The sequence below is a fragment of the Oncorhynchus mykiss genome, chromosome 19 (genome assembly GCF_013265735.2).
Source record: "Oncorhynchus mykiss isolate Arlee chromosome 19, USDA_OmykA_1.1, whole genome shotgun sequence".
Taxonomy (NCBI): Eukaryota; Metazoa; Chordata; class Actinopteri; order Salmoniformes; family Salmonidae; genus Oncorhynchus; species Oncorhynchus mykiss.
This window is the reverse complement of record NC_048583.1, coordinates 11548313-11563229: the sequence shown is the minus strand read 5'-3', so window position 1 is coordinate 11563229 and position 14917 is coordinate 11548313. Positions and strand designations below refer to the sequence as shown.

Below are 14917 nucleotides of genomic sequence, written 5' to 3'. Positions count from 1 at the left end.
TTGATTTTCTTCACTCAGAACATCCACAACTTTACACAATGGAATCATGAAATATATCTTTGTTCCCACCCGTACTTATTTACTCAGCGGACATGTGCCGTAGTTCTTATTACACCTAAGACACTACAGTATAAAGATAGGCAGAAACTGCCACACCAATAGAAATCCCCAATCACGCTTTGTAGGCCAGCTAAACTCATGAGTAGAACGCGTCATCGGGTATAACGGTCGTTTTGCGCCAAACTGCGCATGTTCAGGCAATCAAATCAAAGGTACTCCTTCGATATGAAGTTGTTTTTGACAAAAATGCAGACGTGTCAGTTTGTCACATTCACGAGATTAGAGCAAAGAAGTTCAACTACTTGAGACATGGTCTCCAATCTAGGCTGTGCCTTTAGATTTCGAGAAGATTAACAGCTAAGGAATATTTTTTCACTTATCTTATTGATTTATCTAAACCAAAACCGCGGCCTGTTCTGTTGGTCTGCTTCACAATCGTTCCCGGAAGTCTGGCGATGTTGCGTCTCTGGGTTTAGGAACTCTTATTATACTTCACTGTCAGTGGTCTTCAGCTAACGGCGCTATCAGATGCTGCTATCGCTACATTTTATACTGTTAATGTGATCGTTTATAACGTTACTGTTGTATTTAAATGCTAGATTGTGTGATACATATATAGTAAGTCATCAACATCTCTGAAAATGAAGTTTTACAGTCTGCTGGCTATATTTAGCTAGTTAACATACAGTAGTAGCTAAGTTAGCGACTCGTTTTGAAAATAATACCTAGTAGTTAGCTAGTGATAGTGCATGATGAACACAATACTGCTAGTTAGCTACACTCTTGTATCATTTGATGTGGCTAGTATGTGGCATTTTGCAACGATAGTTTAGACTTGTATGATAACGTTAGCTTGCTAGCTCGTGTATTGTGGTTACAACCAAAATATCTGCTGCACACTTTTACAACCACAGCAACAACACCTAAACTAAACTGCTCATCAGTGTGATGAATGTTGTGTGGCTATGCGTTTGTTTCTGTGTGTTCCTAACATATGTGGTCTCCTAACTCATCAGTGTGATCGGAATGCCCAACACCAGCACCAGGCCTAAGCGGGGCAGACGGAACCGTCGGGTGCCCAGGGAGGACCCTGCCAGGAATGAGCTGGTGTCCAGGTCACTGGAGAGTGCCCAGCAGTGTCTGTTCAACCAAGACTATGGGACCGCCTTTGTCCACTACCTTCTCGTCCTCAACCTGGCTCCTGTGCTGAAGGACTTTGCCAGTGTGGGTAGCAAAGGAAAGCCTGTAGGCCAGGGCTCTCCAACCCTGTTCCTGGAGTGCTACCCTCCTGTAGGTTGTAACTAACCTAATTTAATTTATCAATCAGCTAATTATTAGAATCAGGTGCGCTAGATTAGGGTTGGAGCGAAAACCTATAGGACTGTATCTCTCCAGGAACAGGGTTGGAGAGCCCTGCTATTTTATACCATTCAGCCTGTCTGACAATTGACATTCCCATTGAACTTTCAGAATTTTTTTATTAGATTTGTATTTGTTTTCACATACACCAGATAGGTGCTGTGAAATGTGTTATTTTACAGGGTCAGCCATAGTAGTATGGTGCCCCTTTAGCAAATTAGGGTTAAATGCCTTGCTCAACCTTGTTGGCTCGGGTATTCAAACCAATGACTCTTCGGTTACTGGCCCAATGCTCTAACCGCTAGGCTATCTTTTGTTTTGAAGTTGAAGTGTGTATTCTCTCTGCACGTTATAATATGAATCTTTACCACTGAAGGAAAAGACAAGTGAGGTCATTTGTAGATTAGTCCAATACATCACCAATAACGTTTTTATAATGTGTGTTTTCAGGAGTCCTTTAGGTTCACTCTGTTCAAATGGGCAGATGAGCTCGACTCTCTGGGGCGCATCCAGGACCTGTTTGACTGCTATGAACAGGCTCTGGAGCTCTTCCCTTCTGATGAGGTCATCATCAACAGCATGGGCGAACACCTGTTCAGGTAGCCCTCACTCAACAGTCTGACTGTGTCTTGTCTGTAGGTTTGGGAACTGGAAAGAATTGACTAGTCAGGCTTACTAGGTTGACTTTACTAGTCAGAGTTATGGTGGGGTAATATTGTAATTTAGGTTGTGCTCAATACCGGGTCAAGACTATAGTTATCTTTTCTGTCATGTCTTGCCAATGAATTGTTTGTTTGCATGCAGTGGTGTAAAGTGATTGAACTAGCGAGACAGCGCTGTGTCCTAGTAAATGTGTCCCAGTATTCTTAGATTGCTCACAATTGTTCCATTCCAATCTTCCATGCACGCTCCAGAATGGGATTCCGGGATGAGGCCGCTGGTCATTTCCACAAGGCGCTGAAGCTGAAGCCGGACTACCCTGAGGCCAAGGAGAATTTCTACCGCGTGGCCAACTGGCTGGTGGAGCGCTGGCACTTCCTGATGCTCAATGATCGCAGGAGGAACCACAAGTACCAGCAGGCCATCCAGAAGGCTGTTGAGGGAGGCTGCAACACTGTGTTAGATATAGGCACAGGCACCGGTATCCTCGGGTGAGATTTATTTTTGCCTATTACAGTTAAAGGGATAGTTCATCAAATGAAAAAAGTACATATTGCTTTCCTTAACCTGCAAGAGGTCTTTGGACATTTGGAAATAGTGCCAGACACGGCCAGAAAAACAACTAAATCAAAGAATGGATTGCTGTCATACCTTGTACATTCCTTACAGGGTAAGGAAACCAATGTAATTTTGTAATTTGGGTGAGCTATCCTTTTAAGTGCATCTTTTGTTTTATTACAGTGGCTATGCTGTATGAAGAATTAGGTTAAAGTTTTACAATCTTAATGGTTAGTATTTATCCCAGAGAAATCTACACATCTCTGGGATTGACTATGTTTGTGTTAAAAACACTAACTGTCATGGCTGTGGTCTGTCCATTTCTATTAGTTTGTTACTGCTTGTAATCCTTGTTCCTCTCCGGTCTCTCTATGGACAGAATGTGTGCTAAGAAGGCAGGGGCGGCTGAGGTGTACGCCTGTGAGCTGTCCAAGACCATGTACGAACTGGCCTGTGAGGTGGTCACTGCTAACGGAATGAATGGACGCATCAAGATCCTCCATATGAAGTCGCTGGAGATGGAAGTGCCTAAAGACATCCCTAAGAGGTGACCTTTCACCTTTTCACCTTACTCTGACATCTGTATGGGCCAGTTTCCTGGACATAGATTAAGCCTAGTCCTGGACTAAAAAGACATGGAGACTCCATTGAGCATGGGCATCAGTCCAAGACTTAATTTAACCCCATGTCAAGACAGCAGAGTCGCTGCCCATCTTCCAAAAACGTCTGAAACCCTACTTCTTTAAAGAGTATCTTGAATAAATTCCATGTCCTCTCCCAAAATAAAATACAAGTAATGCACTTGTCTTTTCCTACTAGAACGGATTATGCTGATAACTACTTTGTTGAGGGAAAATGTACTTGCTACGATTGTGATGTGTTGTCTGACCTAGCTTACTTTAAGATGAATGCACTAATGTAAGTCGCTCTGGATAAGAGCTTCTGCTAAATGACTAAGATGTAGTTTGTGGCCTGGAAACTGTCCCTATGCGTCGTCCTCTAATGTGTATGTGTGTATGTACCGTTTGTGTGATGTGTTTTCTGTGGTAGGGTATCGCTGGTTGTCACCGAGACTGTAGATGCCGGCCTATTTGGTGAAGGTATTATAGAGAGCCTTATACACGCCTGGAATCATCTGCTTTTGCCTCCACAGGTAATTAACTAGCATAGGCAGCCATTTTGAGGATTCATTTTGTGTTCATACTGAGTTCCAACACTGTAGTGAATACAAACCACCCTTTAGTGCAAGTCTGAAAGCATTACCGTGATTAGTAAGTAACATGACTTGGTTTTAGTATTGATTATTTATTTCCCAACACTTTCTCATAACATTTTCAGTTTCATTACAACCGTGGATTTAGATGCCAGTCATGTTCATGTTTTTCATTCATTTAACAGGATTGTCTGTCTCTCAATTCAACACAAGTGATCGCAAAGTCATCTTCAAGAGGCTTTACCTATATTTTTGTGTCACAATCACAATTGTCAAACATGATTATGGAGCATCAATCCTCTTATATTAAATGTCCTTTATCCAGCCAAATCCTTTGTTTATTGGCAAAGAGATGAATCCAAAATCATTTGAGGTTACAGTAGGAGGCTACAGTACCAATCAACCACCTTCCTCAATATCATAATGCTGTAGTCAATATAAGCCAACAGTGCCATCTAGGGTCTCAATGTGATACTACATTTGAGGTTAAACAATTTTTTTTAAAGGATAGATGAAAATCATAAATACAGACAAGTGCATTTAGTAAACATATATTATAAATTGCAACACCAACCAAAATCCTATTATAGCAAAGTTAATGGCATGAGGCCTGATGTATGAAGACGTGAAGGCTCACTTTCTGCTCCTGCTACTGCAGAGCACCCAGGACCCATCCAGGCCTCCCTCCCAAGCAGGCCGGGTCATCCCTGCCGGAGCCACTGTGTTTGGGATGGCTGTCCAGTGCCTGGAGATCCGCCGCCATCACAGGTGACCTGTCCCTCTGTTGTTAATAAAGGCTAACTTAAGTCAGTCAAAGTGTTCTTCAACGATGGATTTAGTGGTATAATTTATTTAGCACGTTTCAATGCCGCAGCATTTAGAACAGTAGACCAAACATCAACAAGTTCAACGTGTTATTCACCTTTCGTGTCCTCATCTGTTGGAATATTTTATTGTCGACATGGAACAACAGCTGAAGGCCTTATGTCCCTGGAGGGTGTGTGTGTGTGAACAGACACTGGTGTTAATATTCATGTCATCTATTTATAACCATGTGCCTGCAGGCTGTGTGTGTCTGAGGTGGGAGGCCTGACCACGGCTGCAGCCGGAGAGCTCCACAGCCCAGTAAGCTGCAGCTCAGAGGATGACTCCACAGAGCCCTACACCACAGAGAGACTGAGCAGACTGCCTGGAGGCTACACGCCCCTCACTGAACCCTTCAATGCCCTGGACATAGACTTCAACAACGTGCAGGTCAGCGGCAGTAGAGCGTCTTTATGTGTACATAACTTATAAACCAGAATTACATCTCTATGGGGAATCTACTGAACTGTTATCATCCACAGCTACGACTTACAGCCTCACAGTGGCATTGCTGTGTGTAGATTCTGTATAATGATAACAAAACAATATCTCGTAGGTCAAAAGCCTCATACTCGCTCAAGCTTTTCAAAATCGAACAAGCTAGTTAGCGTGATACTTGGCTATAGGTTCCAAGAATACAAGAGCAGTGATCGTATTATGCTATGCTAACTGTACCCCAGGAGCTGGAGGGTCTGTGCTCCAGGGAGGTGAGCCGGGTGCGTCTACCTGTAACTGGGGAGGGTCTGCTGGACGCCCTGGCCGTGTGGTTCCAGCTCCACCTGGACCAGCAGAGTAGCCTGTCCACCGGCCCTAAGGAGGACACCTGCTGGGAGCAGGCCATTTACCCCATTCAGACACCACACAGTAGGATAATTTATATAAGACATGTATGTACACTGAGTGTACAAAACATTAGGAACACCTTCCCCTTTGCCCTCAGGACAGCCTCAATTCGTCGGGGCATGGACTCTGTAAGATGTCTAAAGTTCTTGACACACTCAACCAGGTGTTCCTGGCACCTACTACCATACCCCATTGAAAGGAACTTAAATCTTAAATCTTTTGTCTTGCCCATTCACCCTCTGAATGGCACATACACACTCCATGTCTCAAGGCTTAAATATCCTCCTCCCCTTCATCTACACTGATTGAAGTGGATTTAACAAGTGACCTCAATAAGGGATCAAAGCTTTCACCTGGATTCACCTGGTCAGTCTGTGTCCCTCAAACTCAACTCTGGACCTTGAAGCCAGTTCCACTGCTGGTTTTAAAAAAAATCATTGTTCTCCTCTAATCAGACTGATTTAGACCTGGGACACCAGGCGGGTGCAATTAATTATCAGGTAGTACAGAAAACCAGCAGGCTCCGGGCCTCGTAGGGTAAGAGTTGAGTACCCCTGGTCTATTTCATGGAAAGAGCAGGTGTTCATGATGTTTTGTACACTCGGTGCCTATACACATGCAGTGAGGTAGTATATTTAGACACCTGCACCCTACTCCTCTGTAGGAGTATGATGTAGTGTTGCAGTGCATAGGGAGTAGTGCGTAGGGAGCAGTGTGCATAAACATCTCTACATAGAGCCCTTCTAATCATACAGTAGAGATGCACAGAATGCACTGTAGAGACTGGTCAAGTTCTACACAGATTCTCCTGACATCCACTCAGAACAACTATCGCAGTAATAAATTACACATATATTACACACTGTACATAATGTATACAAATGGTGTTCTTGCATATTCCGCTGTAATATTTGTCCCCTTCTGATGTTTGCAATGCAATTCCCCATTCTGTCAAACGGGGGCAGTAGGCTACATACAGAAGAAACCTATTCCATTGAAGACTGTAGGCAATGACTGAAGTCAACTTACACTGTAACCTCGAGGCTGTTATTGGTTGTCTTTGGTTTGCCTAGCTGGATTTCACAACCGTGAACATTCAAATGGATTGAATGAGTTCTACGCAAATAGGCTTGACCTTTGTCTGTACTCCTTCATCCTGTCAGGCTATTGTGCTCCTTCCAGACGTAGAACAGCAAAGTGAAGTTGTACCGTGGTGTTGTCGTTGAGAGGCACCATCATTCAGCTGCCGAGCTCTGTGTTGCTAATTGACCGGGGCAGCGTCTAGGGACCCACCAGACACCATCCCTGCTATTTTTCCCGATGATCATCGACATCTGTTGCCGTGGCGAGACAGACGGGTGCACCGGGATCGCCTGTGACACTCTTTAGTGTTCCTGAATCTCTTATAGGCTATACATATATATTTTCCCCAAACGCCCCCTGACAACGACAAGCCACACGCTGACGCGATGACACAAACAGATGTTATTCCTACAGGAATCTCTCTGTCTGTGTGCCTCCCTCGCTCCCCTGCTCCTACCCCTCTCTTCCTCTTTCTTTTTGTGCAGTGGCAAAGCATCTTGGTCCATGCCAGTTCTGTTTACTTGTTGTTGTGGCTCATGAATAAACAGTCATGTGTGCAACAAGGCCTTATAAAAAAAGAAAGAAACCAACTTGTTACTTATGATATGCCAAGAATTTGTACGTCATTTGCAATTTTACGTGCTTTATTTATTAGACTTAGAAAAGGGTCACCCACATCAAAACAAATGTATATACAGTGAGTGTATAAAACATTAGGAACACCTGCTCTTTCCCTGACAGACTGACCAGGTGAATCCAGGTGAAAGCTATGATCCCTTATTGATGTCAAATCCACTTCAATCAGTGTAGATGAAGGGGAGGAGACATGTTAAAGTATTGAGACATGGATTGTGTATGTGTGCCATTCAGAGGGTGAATGGGCAAAATATTTAAGTGGTGGTGCAACAGATTGGATGGTTGTTTATTCAATGTCAATAGGCTTGTATCTGTCCTTATTCAAATGAACCATAAAATGAAATGTCTCGTCAGATTTTCCCCTGAGGCCTGGTGACGAGCTCATCGTGGAGATCTCCTGCCGGGACGCCTACCTGAGACTCTGCAGCGTTGCCGTAGCGAGAGACGGACGAGAGTTCCGTCTAGACGACTGTCTGGATCCAGACATACCTAGAAACAACCCAGGCCCGAGCGGCAATCCCAACCCAAGCCTTAACGCCGAGGCAGAACTGTGCAGCGCCCTAGCTTGCCTCGGGACAGAGCAGAGCAGTGGACCTCGAGACTACACCATGCTGGAGTGTGCTGAAATGGCCCTCCTCAACAACCAGCCCTACCACGATAGTTTCCGCAGGGCACTGGCTAAACTCATCACCAACCTGAAGGACGCTCGTTCGATCCAGGGTCCCAGCAAGGGTCAAGGGTTAGAGGTCATGCCTCTCACTGACCCCCCAAGTGGCCCTATGGACCCTGGTCCTGACCCCTTCTACGTGCTGGACGTGTCCGAGGGCTTCTCTGTTCTCTCCCTCATGGCAGCCAGTCAGGGCCAGGTGAAGGCCTATAGTTCGGTAGAGAAGACCCAGCACCAGGCGGTGCTCAGGAGGCTGGCCATGGCCAACGGTGTCCCAGAGGAGGCTCTCGAGTTCTGGCTGAACCAGGTGGAGGACGAGCAGGCAGTGCTCCAGAGACCCTCCAGGGAGAAGCTGTGGAGCGCCATTATATTAGACTGCGTGGAGACCTGTGGCTTAGTGAGGCAGAAGCTGATGGAGAAAGCCACCCTAGCCAGGTAGGAAGATGGAGCAAGCGCTGCTGGGAAAGATAGCTTTGGTAGACTACTTGGGTTTGGAAGAATCTGTCCCTTTTTTTGTACAATAGTTTGATTGTTATGGTGGGGTCTATCCATGGCAGGTGCCTGTTGGAGGACGGCGGTCAGATCTTCCCAGAGAGAATAGTGTTGTACGGGATGCTGGTGGAGTCTGACACCCTGCTGCTGGAGAGTGCTGTCCAGGGCCAGGAGCCGACACTGGGCTTCAACATCGCCCCGTTCATCAACCAGTTCACTGTGAGTTACTGACACACCTCCCCAGATCCGCTGCATGCTTACTGCATCTCCCCACCTGCCTTGCATATGTCGTCACTAGGGCCTGAGGTTTTAATCATATAGTTAAGCAATAAGGCCAGGGGGGCTGTTCTTATGCAAGATGTAACACGGACTGCCTGGACACAGCCCTTAGCTGTGGTATATTTGCCATATACCACAAACCCCCGAGGAGCCTTTATTGCTATTATAAACTGGCTACCAACGTAATTAACATTAAATATGAATGTTTTCAAATTGGTATACAGTCTGATATACCACAGATTTCAGTGAATCAGCATTCAGGCCTCAAACTACACCGTTTTGTTTTGGATATACTGTGTGTATGTATATATATATATATACAGTGCCTTGCGAAAGTATTCGGCCCCCTTGAACTTTGCGACCTTTTGCCACATTTCAGGCTTCAAACATAAAGATATAAAACTGTATTTTTTTGTGAAGAATCAACAACAAGTGGGACACAATCATGAAGTGGAACGACATTTATTGGATATTTCAAACTTTTTTAACAAATCAAAAACTGAAAAATTGGGCGTGCAAAATTATTCAGCCCCCTTAAGTTAATACTTTGTAGCGCCACCTTTTGCTGCGATTACAGCTGTAAGTCGCTTGGGGTAAGTCTCTATCAGTTTTGCACATCGAGAGACTGAAATGTTTTCCCATTCCTCCTTGCAAAACAGCTCGAGCTCAGTGAGGTTGGATGGAGAGCATTTGTGAACAGCAGTTTTCAGTTCTTTCCACAGATTCTCGATTGGATTCAGGTCTGGACTTTGACTTGGCCATTCTAACACCTGGATATGTTTATTTTTGAACCATTCCATTGTAGATTTTGCTTTATGTTTTGGATCATTGTCTTGTTGGAAGACAAATCTCCGTCCCAGTCTCAGGTCTTTTGCAGACTCCATCAGGTTTTCTTCCAGAATGGTCCTGTATTTGGCTCCATCCATCTTCCCATCAATTTTAACCGTCTTCCCTGTCCCTGCTGAAGAAAAGCAGGCCCAAACCATGATGCTGCCACCACCATGTTTGTGGCAAACTTTAAACAACACTTTTTATGGATATCTTTAAGAAATGGCTTTCTTCTTGCCACTCTTCCATAAAGGCCAGATTTGTGCAATATACGACTGATTGTTGTCCTATGGACAGAGTCTCCCACCTCAGCTGTAGATCTCTGCAGTTCATCCAGAGTGATCATGGGCCTCTTGGCTGCATCTCTGATCAGTCTTCTCCTTGTATGAGCTGAAAGTTTAGAGGGACGGCCAGGTCTTGGTAGATTTGCAGTGGTCTGATACTCCTTCCATTTCAATATTATCGCTTGCACGGTGCTCCTTGGGATGTTTAAAGCTTGGGAAATATTTTTGTATCCAAATCTGTCTTTAAACTTCTTCACAACAGTATCTCGGACCTGCCTGGTGTGTTCCTTGTTCTTCATGATGCTCTCTGTGCTTTTAACGGACCTCTGAGACTATCACAGTGCAGGTGCATTTATACGGAGACTTGATTACACACAGGTGGATTGTATTTATCATCATTAGTCATTTAGGTCAACATTGGATCATTCAGAGATCCTCACTGAACTTCTGGAGAGAGTTTGCTGCACTGAAAGTAAAGGGGCTGAATAATTTTGCACGCCCAATTTTTCAGTTTTTGATTTGTTAAAAAAGTTTGAAATATCCAATAAATGTCGTTCCACTTCATGATTGTGTCCCACTTGTTGTTGATTCTTCACAAAAAAAATACAGTTTTATATCTTTATGTTTGAAGCCTGAAATGTGGCAAAAGGTCGCAAAGTTCAAGGGGGCCGAATACTTTCGCAAGGCACTGTATATATATATATTATCTTTACACAGTGTACAAAACAATAGCAACACCTGCTCTTTCCATGACAGACTGACCAGGTGAATCCAGTTGAAAGGTATGATTCCGTATTGCTGTCACTTGTTAAATCCAATCAGTGTAGATGAAGGGGAGAAGGCTTTTTAAGCCTTGAGACATGGATTGTGTATGTGACATTGAGGGTGAATGGGCAAGACAAAAGATTGAAGTGCCTTTAAACGGGGTATGGTAGTAGGTGCCAGGCGCACTGGTTTGAGTGTGTCAAGAACTGCAACGCTGCTGGGTTTTTCACGCTCAACCGTTTCCGTGTGTATCAAGAATGGTCCACCACCCAAAGGACATCCAGCCAACTTCACACAACTGTGGGAAGCATTGGAGTCGACATGGGCCAGTCCATTCTTCGACGAATTGAGGCTGTTCTGAGGGCAAGCGTCATGCTCTACCATCTGAGCTACAGAGGACCGAGTCCTGTCACATTGTCAGGAAAACCTCCTGGCTGTAGTCACACTCCTCAGCTCTAAATGTGCATGCAGTATACTCTGATAACTAACAAAGTTGTATAGTAAATTTACTGCATGGTTAGGGGGAAAAGTATGGTCAACTCAGAAATGAATTGTACGTGACACAACTCCCAACCCTTTCTCGCTCAACATGTCTCGTCTCCTCTCCTCTCATATCTGGTATTCCCTCTCATGTCAATGGTGCAATAGTCATAGTATTGACAGCTGCCTCGATGTTCTTTGTACCTTGCATCATTCTTCTGAATCAAAGGACAGGCTCCTGAGACACAGCAACATGTTGCCTGAGGGTTGTAACATCTTGACTCAAGATGGCTGCTGACATATAAGGCCAACCCCCCCCCCCCACCAAATAGTCTGGCGAAAGCTAAACATTGTTTTCTTATAGTTTCTTTCGCAGAACTAGTGGTTCTTGGTCTCCCGTATTGCAGTTGCGCTCAAGTGAACCAATTTTGAAATGGCACAATGCATTTAAACTGACCTTTTACTGTGCTTTTTTAAGTAAAAAAAAAACAAAAAACATTTTGCTTGCAATGCAACCTTCTACGTTGAAACTTCTCATGTTTTCTTTTATCCGTCTTTCTGGCCGTATTACGGGGAGCTGAGAATTCCATTTAAGTTGTCTGTCTTTTCCGGTGTCATGTTGGCGCTCTAATTTTCGGCGTTGGCTCCCGCGGGACGGCAGTTTGTTTAAACAGATGTTGTCACTCTGGGGAAAAGCATTCACACGGCTTCACGTAAGGACATCCCTACCTGGATCCATCAGGAAGCATTACATCAATGACATCCAACGGAGAGTGGCGGAGACACCGGGAGCTGTGACCGGGAGGAGGAGGAGGCGGCAGCATTAGTTTGTTCTCTGTGACAGTGACACTCCTGCTCTGTCGCTTGTTGAGCACTCTCCTCCTGCTTTCTAGAGTGTAGTGGTGCGTTTGCAGCAGGTCACATGATGCACACGACTCTAAAGGAGTTCTAAGAGTTGGAGATTTTGTTAAAAACGCCTGACAACTAGTGAAAGGAGCTGGAGAGGTTTGGGAAATACTGAACGGGACTACATGGACTGCCTTGTCATTCTGTTTAAAGGGGTTGAATTAGTCTCAGATGTAGGGTTGTATAGATGTCCGCTGAATGGACATCTAATATGTAACGATATGATCTCTCTCCTTCCTAGGTTCCAGTCCATGTGTTTCTGGACTTGTCCACTCTGCAGTGTAGACATCTCAGTGACTCTGTAGAACTCTTTATCCTGGACCTCATGAACACCAACGCCAACTATACCAACAGAGACGTCATGGTAAAGCCCCAAACCCAACAGATTCATTTAGTTATAGATACATTATCAGAAATTGTCGGAAACATTCATATAAAAAAAAATGGTAAATAGCACCATTGTCTGCTTACACATTATACTGAGGATAACACTGAGTTAGTTGCCAGATCCCTTGGCAGTGTCAGTACTTCCACTGAGCTGTGACCCTGACCATAGAAATAAACTCAGCACAAAAAGAAACGTCTCTTTTTCAGGACCCTTTCTTTCAAAGGTAATTCGTAAAAATCGGAATAACTTCATTGTAAAGGGTTTACACACTGTTTCCCATGCTTGTTCAATGAACCATCAACAATTAATGAACATGCACCTGTGGAACGATCGTTAAGACACTAACATCTTACAGACGGTAGGCAATTAAGGTCACATTTACGAAAACTTAGGACACCAAAGCGGCCTTTCTACTGACTCTGAAAAACACCAAAAGAAAGATGCCCAGGGTCCCTGTTCATCTGCGTGAACGTGCCTTAGGCATGCTGCAAGGAGGCATGAGGACTGCAGATGTGGCCAGGGAAATAAATTACAATGTCTGTACTGTGAGACGCCTAAGACAGCACTACAGGGAGACAGGACGGACAGCTGATCGTCCTCGCAGGGGCAGACCACGTGTCACAACACCTGCACAGGATCGGTACATCCGAACATCACACCTGCGGGACAGGTACAGGATGGCAATAACAACTGCCCGAGTTACACCAGGATACTCACAATCCCTCCATCAGTTCTCAGACTGTCCACAATAGGCTGAGAAAGGCTGGACTGAGGTCTTGTAGGCCTGTTGTAAGGCAGGTCCTCACCAGACATGACCGGCAACAACATCGCCTATGGGCACAAACCCACCGTCACTGGACCAGACAGGACTGGCAAAAAGTGCTCTTCACTGACAAGTCGCGGTTTTGTCTCACCAGGGGTGATGGTCGGATTCGCATTTATCGTCAAAGGAATGAACGTTACACCGAGGCCTGTACTCTGGAGCGGGATCGATTTGGAGGTGGAGGGTCTGTCATTGCCCGGGGTGGTGTGTCACAGCATCATCAGACTGAGCTTGTTCTCATTGCAGGCAATCTCAATGCTGTGCGTTACAAGAAAGACATCCTCCTTCCTCATGTGGTACCCTTCCTGCAGGCTCATCCTGACATGACCCTCCAGCATGACAATGCCACCAGCCGTACTGCTCGTTCTGTGCGTGATTTCCTGCGAGACAGGAATGTCAGTGTTCTGCCATGGCCAGCGAAGAGCCCAGATCTCAATCCCATTGAGCATGTCTGGGACCTATTGGATCGGAGGGTGAGGGCTAGGGCCATTCCCCCCAGAAATGTCCAGGAACTTGCAGGTGTCTTGGTGGAAGAGTGGGGTAACATCTCACAGCATGAACTGGCAAATCTGGTGCAGTCCATGAGGAGATGCACTGCAGTACTTCATGCAGCTGGTGGCCACACCTGATAATGACTGTTACTTTTGCTTTTGACCCCCCTTTGTTCAGGGACACATTCAATTTCTGTTAGTCACATGTCTGTGGAGCTTGCTCAGTTTGTCTCAGTTGTTGGATCTTATGTTCATACAAATATTTACACGTTAAGTTTTGCTGAAAATAAACACAATTTAGGACGTTTCTTTTTTTGCTGAGTTTACAATTACTACTTTATTGATTACAATAGTCTATTTCTATGGCCCTGACTGTGTGTTTCTCCCAGGTCCAGGCTAGTGCCTCAGGCAGGGTAACTGCTGTGCCCTTCTGGTACCAGATCCACCTGAACGAGGAGATCAGCGTGAGCACCTTCAACCAGGACTCCCATTGGAAGCAGGCTGCTGTGGTGCTGCACCAGCCCCTGGCAGTGAGGGAGGGAGACTGGGTACGACTGGCCGTCACCCTGCAGAAGAGCTCCATCTCCATATCAGCCAGTATAGAGGAAGAGGCTGGAGAGACCGGGACTGTGGATTCTGTTAGAGTCCGCTCAGTGACTGTCCGTGATAAGTAGATGTCTGGTGATATGAAAGTACAAGAGGCAACTTCATAAGTGTTTAAAAGGAGGAAGTTGTGGTGCTTTTGATTCTACAAGAGCATCAAGTCCACTCAGTCTTACTGGGAGAGAGGTCAAGGTATCACTCTGGGTTCTATATTGTGAGTGTGAACTGCATATATGTCGAGGGGAAGGGATTGGACTATGGATTCTCCGGAAGTGCCAGCTCTAAAATGACCCCACAATAGCGACCATCTCAATATGCCTTCTCTCAGGACTTTCAAAGACATTTACATGTTTTATGATGTGCTCATCTTGAGACGTTTTGGTCTTCAGTGTGTTCATAATCTTGTTTTGGAATGACGTCTCTTGATTATGGTTGCAGTCTTCATTCAAATGTTTTGTATCAGCACTTGCATTTTTATTTCCAAAATAATAATTTAGAAATCAAAGAAAATCACAATGAACAACCAAGAGACTTGGTGTCACCTCAACAACATTGTGTCAATTTCTTATTGACACTAGCAAAAACGGACAGCCACATTTCATTTCATTTATTGGAGGGTGAATGTTTGGAACCTT

At 44.9% G+C, this 14917-nt stretch overlaps 1 protein-coding gene across 3 annotated transcripts; it reads left to right on the top strand.

Moving 5' to 3' along the window:
* The first annotated feature begins 234 nt into the window (after positions 1–234).
* LOC110497372 (protein arginine N-methyltransferase 9-like) lies at positions 235–14825 on the top strand. 3 transcript variants are annotated; one of them, XM_036954286.1, is made up of 13 exons: positions 235–272; positions 1077–1284; positions 1870–2018; positions 2334–2570; positions 3017–3184; positions 3688–3790; positions 4509–4618; positions 4915–5104; positions 5395–5578; positions 7631–8378; positions 8501–8654; positions 12219–12341; positions 14069–14825. In XM_036954286.1, exons 1-13 carry the CDS (start codon positions 250–252, stop codon positions 14351–14353), a joined length of 2682 nt encoding a protein of 893 aa, XP_036810181.1. In that variant the 5' UTR covers positions 235–249; the 3' UTR covers positions 14354–14825. The 3 variants fall into 3 exon arrangements, with proteins under 3 accessions (XP_036810181.1, XP_021429123.2, XP_036810182.1); XM_021573448.2 differs by lacking the exon at positions 235–272 and adding an exon at positions 286–678; XM_036954287.1 differs by lacking the exons at positions 235–272; positions 1077–1284; positions 1870–2018 and adding an exon at positions 2099–2123.
* Positions 14826–14917: the final 92 nt, after the last annotated feature.